This window comes from Melanostigma gelatinosum, assembly GCF_949748355.1.
Source record: "Melanostigma gelatinosum genome assembly, chromosome: 16".
NCBI classification, from domain to species: Eukaryota; Metazoa; Chordata; class Actinopteri; order Perciformes; family Zoarcidae; genus Melanostigma; species Melanostigma gelatinosum.
The window spans coordinates 17985423-17993080 of record NC_136649.1 but is presented as its reverse complement, the minus strand read 5'-3'; the positions used below and the strand labels follow the sequence as shown (position 1 = coordinate 17993080).

The window sequence follows — 7658 nt, the reverse complement described above, 5'->3', positions numbered from 1 at the left end:
AAATATTTGAAGCTCCTCAAATATTTCCCAAAGCAATAAAGAGGGAGCTGTGGAGCCAGGACCTTTGCTTAGATACCAGCACACTGCCGAAGGAGAGAGAGAGGAACACATGGTGGAGGAAAGCAAGCAAGAGAGTTCTCTGATAACCGGTGAACTGGTTCTGGCAACACAAACATCGTTATGTGTGCGTTCGCTCTGCATGCATGCATTAACAAACTGTCCGTGCCATGTATTTCTGGAGTGTCCTCCTTGGGGGGGCTTTTTGGATCTCATTTATTGTCCTTTGAGTTTGCCATTTAAGCTTGACTGCTTCCAGAGTTTTCCACGAAGAGATGGAAGGAGAACACAGACATGCAAGAGGGGAAAAGCTGGAGATGGAAATAGAGTGCAAGCTTCCCATCCTCAAACACAAAAATGGAATTTATAGGAATGTGAAGAGATGGATAAGCTTTGAATGGAAAAGTGTTATCTCTGAGGTTGCGTCCTCAAAGAGTCTGAATATATATATATATATATATATATATATATATATATATATATATATATATATATATATATATATATATATATATATATATATATATATAGCCTGCATCTGTGTCTGTGCTCAGAAGCAGTAACTTGTTTTTCTATTAGCATTTCAATATCCTCCTAATGAAATGTTTCTCATTTTCAGCATCAGTGGGCGCTGCTGCCGTGTGCATCTCTCTGCCCTTCTTTCCTCTATGCTGTGTATCCACTGCGCGCGCGCACACACACACACACACACACACACACACACACACACACACACACACACACACACACACACCCTCGCTGTGGCTGTCTTTCTCTTCCCTCTATTTTCCTCTTTATAGTCTCTCTAATTCCTTCATCCCTCCCCCTTTTTCAAGTTGATCTGCTCTCTATTGCACAGCATCTCCCTGCCCCCCCCCTCTCTCTCTCCCTCTCTCTTAAACACACACACTCTTTCCCTCTCGCTCTCGCTCAGCCTCAAGCACATGCAGACAGAGGGAGAGGGGGGATGAACGAGATGCACACATGTGAGGATCTCCTAAACTGCCGGGGCAAGGCAGGACTTGAGAAGGAGAAGAAGACGCAGAGGAGGAATAGAGGAATACTGCAGTGACCAGCCAGCTTCTCTCTCTCTCTCCCTCTCTCTCTCTCTCCCTCTCTCTCTCTCTCCCTCTCTCGCTGCTTTACTGCTTTCATCACCCTGTCTTCTTCATCCCCTTCTCTCTTCCCCCTTTGCCAATTATACCATGAACCTGCCTGCTGCTTGTTGCTAAGGGGGAGCCATCCGGGGGAGCAGAGTGGACGAGGCATTGTTTTGTTTCCAAGGTAATGAATGCTTCAGTAACGGCAACTGTCAAGTGTCACAGAACGCTGTTGCATTGCACTACGCTGTTCGCCTGCTGAGATTGAGCATTTTTTTGGGACTCGCAATATGGTTCTTAGCGTAACTGGAGCACGGTTTGTTTGTATGTGTGAACTCTTTGGCAGCTTATTCAGTTTGTATCAGTTGACCGGGTGTCTGTGGGCTTGTTTATTTGAGCCGTTGCGGAGGGGAGGGGGAGGGGGGGGATGTCTGTCCTTTGAATATGTGTGCAGTGTCCTTTTGTGTTTGTCTCCTCATGAATTGGTGTTTGCTTGGATTTTAGGTTGTGCAGGTGCAGAGACAAACATGCACTGGACACGAGGGCACGTGGGTGCTCTCTGGCTGTCTTTCGGCAGCTGTCAGCATTTGGTCCGTTTCACTATGACACAAGCTTCAATTAGCATCTCGGATGGACCGCTCCCGTGGACTTTGATTTGCATGCTTGAGCAACTCAATTGTGAGCAAGTTTTCTAGAATTGCAGCTTCCTGTCCACAAGGGACCTATTTGATCGCAATTGTTTTCTTCAAGCAGGTGCCACGCGGTCCATACTGCCTGCCTGTCTATACGGCCGTCGAGGCGTACGCAAAGATTAGCTGTCTAATGTGCTCAGACTCTTAAAAAGAGCACAGACGTTGTCCGCCAATGGGGAGTGCTGCACTCCGCACTTCTGGTGGCAGCAATAAACAGTAAGGCGAGAGCGGATGATTACTTATTCACTCATACGCATCACCGTGCGCCGTGGTTTAAACGATTAAAGTGTTCAACTATGGTGACAAAGCCACCTCACGGTGCACCTCTGCTGTTGTTCGAGCTGGCGGTACGCTGCATTTGAACACCGTGAGCCATTATCTGCAGTTGTTCAGACTTGTCACATTGCGCGGCTGCAATTACATAATTCAACGACTCCAAATCCCTTTGCTCGCTGCTGGCCCTTGGAGAGACGCAGCGTTACTAATTCAGTTAATGTATAACGGTTTCATATTGTGCCTGTCATGAAGTACTATCTGTGTCCTCGGTGCTTTCTCCCCTCAAAAGCTCGCCATAGTTCTTTTTTTCCAACACAAATAGCTGTTACAGTGAAGAGTGAAGGCCCAGTGAGCCATGTGATTATCTTTTTTTTTGTCCTGGCAGCTTTATCCTCCCGCACTTTGTTTTAAGTACTGAAAATGTATGAATGTGTTGAACTGTGTAATCCACCCTGTCACCCCTCTTTCCTCAGCATGTAATGGATAACTATTGAAAGAGCTAAAACAGGGTTGGATGAATACAAAGCTAGATGTAATGGCTAAACTTAACTGGATAAATGAAATAGTTCAATAAAAGGTAATGGATAAATGGCTGAATCTTATGCCACACCACATGATAGTAATCCCAATGCAGACTTGACCACATTGACAGTTAAATTGTAAGACAAAAAGATTGCAACAGTATCCACTTTTATGTCATCAATATTGTGTCAAATAACATCCAATGTTTAGCCATTACATCTAGGGATTAAAGGACGAATAAATGGTTTAACCCATTTATTACACACAGGAGCCTTCAGTGGCAAAGGGCAGACGGTGCTAAGGGGGCTTGTTGAAGCCCAGTCGTCAGGTTGTGGAAATCCTTAGTTAAGCAGAATTAATTCTCCTGTGAGGGAGGGAGAGGGGCGACAGCCAAGAGCAAGTGATGGGGACTCTATCCGGGTTGTAAATAAAAATGCCCTTTTAAAACCTTTTTATTTATATGTGACTGATGCAAACATCAACAAACGTAGTGGCTCGCATTGGCCACAGTCAAGTCTCCGTATCAACTCACTGAGTGTTCATTCATTATAAACACCAGTGTGTTTCTTTAAAAGAAAGATGACTCATCTCCTTAAGGCCACATTGACTTTGGGTTGTCGGCAAACATCTGTGCTGTATTCATAATTACTGCCATCCTGACTCCCTGAGCTGATGCCGTACTGCAGTGGTGCCCAACCTGTGCTCAGTTGAACCGATTTTTAATTGGATGTTATTTGACACAATATTGATGACATAAAAGTGGATACTGTTGCAATCTTTTTGTCTTACAATTTAACTGTCAATGTGGTCAAGTCTGCATTGGGATTACTATCATGTGGTGTGGCATAAGATTCAGCCATTTATCCATTACCTTTTATTTAACTATTTCATTTATCCAGTTAAGTTTAGCCATTACATCTAGCTTTGTATTCATCCAACCCTGTTTTAGCTCTTTCAATAGTTATCCATTACTTGTAGCTGTTTCAAGCATTTATCCCTTACTTTTACTGTATATATACTGTGTATCTAATTCACCATTTATCTCATGCTAACTGTTTAGACCACTCTGCTCATGCTGACCCATGTTCACACTAAATTGCATGTGTTCAGGAGCTGCTCCACAATCCTTCACGGTAACTGCAGAAGTGCCCCACAGGTGCGGATGGTTGGGAATCGCTGCTGTATTGAAGGTTTGACTCGGCAGCTTAGTTAATATTCAGCTTACGTCAGCCTACCTTCGCTCTCTTATCTGTCCGCACTGACGGACGTCTCCTCTCCGAGACAGCAGCACACGTGTTGGCAGCTGAATGTCATGGCGATTAAAAAGCTGGAGGAATTTTGGTGTTCAGGCAAAATAGAAATGCCGACTGATGTTTATCGAGTCGTCATTTTGGGTTCTTCCTTAGTCCGGGGGATGCTGGGTGCTGTGCTGATGTGGTTCGTCTGTTTCTTTGACAGAACTGAGTGAAAATGGCGGAGGGGTCCAGAGACCAGGGAGGAGTGGGCACCACTGATTCAGAGGAGGACTCCCCCAATATGATCGTCTACAGAAAGGTGAGGCTGACTATGTGTGTGTGTGTGCGATACAGTGTCTGGCTTATATTAATGGACTCACATTCGCTGCAAGAAATGACCCGTAGACAGGCTCCTGACATCCCACTGGTCCGCGTCAGTGTGTATGTACCGGACACTCAAGTGTCAGGAGGCCTCTCTTTCAGCCATCTTGAAACAAGCTCAACTCTATACCTGTCTCTCAGCACCTTCTTCCTACCGCTGTACTGTACCATCACTTGTCTGGCAAACTTCAGCCCTCCAATATTTTAATAAGCTGTCAGTCCCATCAGTGAGGGGTTTGGGCAGTGAGAGGTCCTTTCAGTGTCGAGGGTGATTACCTCGTCCCAGAGGTGCCTACATTTCAATAGCTGCTGTTTGAAAGGAGAGGGTGAGCTAATTACGTGGATGTTCAGCTGAGAGGAAGTAGCTGGTTCTCGAATGCTGTGATTGGGGAGACGGCCAACGAGGGGGTGGTTATTCCTCCTCAACCGACGAATAGCTCGTTATTTCTCTGGCAGCATTCTGACAGCCCACTTAAAAAAAAAAAAAAAAAAGCAGCTTCTTTTGATCAGACTTAATCCACGGGATCTACTGCAACCCCCCCCCCCCCCCCTGAGTCGGCTGTCTTGATAACGGTAAAAAAAAGTGTTCTATAAGCAGGCCACAGTTCACAGATCCTGTCCCACTGTCCCAAATCTGTTGTTTCATCCTGCTCCTAATGATTGTCCATTTATAAACAGATTAGCGGCGGGATGGGCGAGACAGGATGTGAAGTAATTGTTGACAGCGGCTGCGTCAGTGGTAAAATGTCTCTTTCAGGCTTGTTGTTAACCATGTGCCACTGCGGCGTTCAGGGCTTATAGTGACAACTTGAAGAATTTCCTGCAAAAACCTCCGTCTTTGTAATAAACACCTCAAGTCTGCAGCTCACACAGACAAAAAAAACTGTCAGGACCGTCTTTGACCTCAACGTGATAAATCTCTCGCGCTGGGATTGGGTGCTCTGAACAGAGTGTCAAATCTCAGCAGTTGGCTGCGTAAAACAAAAGAGTGCATTGCCAGCACCAATTTACTTGTCTACTGTAGATTATGTTCGGTAGGAATCAGAAACTATAATCAAATAAGAAGTATGAGAAGAAATGTCTTGTCTCTCTGAAGCCTTGATTTCACGACTGCACGTCACATTGCTGTTGAAAATATTTGTGTACTGCATGTTCTAGTTGCATTCATTGTTTATTCAATTTTGTCATTATCCTCCGTGTATTCTAAGGAGCTGTCACGCTGCAGAGAGAACTTTCTGTATAGATTTCATGGCAGAGCCTTATTATGTAACGCTACACATGCCTGGAGGCAACGCATTTGAGAGGCTTGATTTTGCTTGTCAGGATATACTGCCTGAGGAAATGTACATCATTTCATGTTTTAGTCATACGCAGTGACAACAGACTTAGAATTTTTGATTCAAAGCTTTTTGGGGATGAAAGCTGAGGAAGTAGCCGATTTAAGCAAAGGCGTTTCTTTTTACATGCAAAGAAACAATATTTTGAGACAAAATATTTGTCTTCGTATGAGGTCTAGTTGTATATATTTTACCTGTGTTCCACTCACGAGCTGAAGATGTCAAAGAGGCCAGACGATAGAGAGGTGCAGGGTCTTTGAGGGCAAGAGCGTCCATGGCCTCTGGACTCTGTGGGCGGGCAGGCTGGCGCAGTGTGAGGGCGCTGCCTGCAGATGGCCACCAATATGCTCCGCCGCCTGGGAAAACACTGGCTGCTTCATCCCAAAGGCCCGAGCCCCTGTCAGCTAGAAGACATCAGCCACCTTATTGCAAGGAGCAAAAGACTCGTGTGGTCTCAGTGAAGCGATACAAATATTTCAAAGTGTGGCCAGCGCCTTTTGTGAAATGTATGGAGAGTATGCGTTAAAATACCTTCACTTACATGGCTGTCTCTGTTGCAAAAGTGTTAAGTTAACGGTGTAGGCAGTTGTATAAAGGTGAATGTGATGTATTTAGCCATTAGAGAGGCTGAGTGCCTGGGAGGGGAGGAGGTTGTCTCTGTCCATGCAGTGTAGGTGCTGCAGTACTGTCTTGCTCTGTCTCTCTCCTCCCACGAAAAGAGGAAGCGACGCAAAACAATCCAATAACTGCAGGATGTCTTATTGCCTCAAGAACTTTTGGTCTAACACAAGTAGGTTGCGCGCATACTGTAAATGCACACACACACACACACACACACACACACACACAGGGACTCATACACAAGCTTAATGCCGCTTTAATGCACACTGCCCGTTGTGGTGGGTGTGTTTTTCCTTGCTATGTTTGCCGTGCTCAGCAGACAGAATCTGGCATGGTAGATGAATTGGATTGGCACCAAGAGACACACAAAATAGAGACTCAAACTATTGATGAGAAACGTTACTGTGCTGGGAAATGCAATTAAGCTTAAGGGTCCACTTTACTGCTCTGATGGGGTAAAGCTCACAAACTATTAATAGCCAACATCTCTCCTTCGTGTGTGTGTGTGTGTGTGTGTGTGTGTGTGTGTGTGTCTTCCACTTTTTCCCCTCTGTGACATGGGGGCTGTGATGAGGAGGTTTTTGACACACGTAGTTAATTGACAAACACTCCCATCATACCCACGGAGAGTTAAGGATTCCTGTTGAACCCCCGCTTCCTTTTTTTAATTAAATGTTTGATTGGATAATTCTTGGCAGTCAACTCATACCTGAAGGCGGGTATTAAAGCCATAGTGGTACAATCACACAACACCTTCATCCAGACAAGTTTTAGCAGCCATTAATGGGTGAATATTAGTAATGAGCCATGCTAGGAAGTTCAAAGGCACTACTCGGTGCCAGTGGCCTTTGGGTGTGTGTAAGCTTTAGCACTCTATTAGCAGGGAGTACAGATTGGTTAAAAGTTGAAACTGCCTTATGTTCCAGCTTAATACACCGGATTGTCTCCACCGGTAAAGCGTGCTGCTCTAAAATCTCCGTCTGTAAGATAAATCAGTACAGGAAATCATTTAAACCACGCTAACATCATGGCGCTTTAGCTGGCAATGTCCGTCTGGATTGGTCGGTTCACCACTTTGTCCAGACTGTAATGTCTCACAAGTGTTGGCAAGATTGCCATTAAATGTTCTACAGATATGCACAGTCGTCAAGTGATGAATTCTGGTAACTTTGTTGCTCCTCTGACAGCGTCCCCGTTCTCCTTTTTTATTAAGGCTGCTAATAGTGTGTTTCTTGCAACCGTACCGTGTCATTGCTTAATGGTAAATGACTGTATTTATAAAGCATAACAATTGGCCTCTCATTCACCCACACACTCCTACACCGATAGCAGCAAGCCACCATGCGAGGTCGTGGTCTGAACATCGGGAGCAACTTAGAGTTCAGTGTCTTGGACATTTCAATATTGGACAAGAGGAGCTGGGCATCGAACCACCAA

The 7658-nt window shown here is 45.0% G+C and overlaps 1 protein-coding gene across 2 annotated transcripts in view; it reads left to right on the top strand.

Annotated features, from left to right (window-relative positions):
- Positions 1-1032: 1032 nt before the first annotated feature.
- Positions 1033-7658, top strand: part of LOC306789905 (regulator of G-protein signaling 6-like) — a gene marked incomplete at its 3' end in the record, with an annotated part of 31803 nt that continues 25177 nt past the window's right edge. For both annotated transcript variants that reach the window (XM_079285988.1, XM_079285987.1), the window contains exons 1-2: positions 1033-1341; positions 4106-4201. In XM_079285988.1, the coding sequence (XP_079142114.1) occupies positions 4118-4201 (84 nt within the window). In that variant the 5' untranslated portion in view covers positions 1033-1341; positions 4106-4117. The remainder of the gene's footprint in view (positions 1342-4105; positions 4202-7658) is intronic.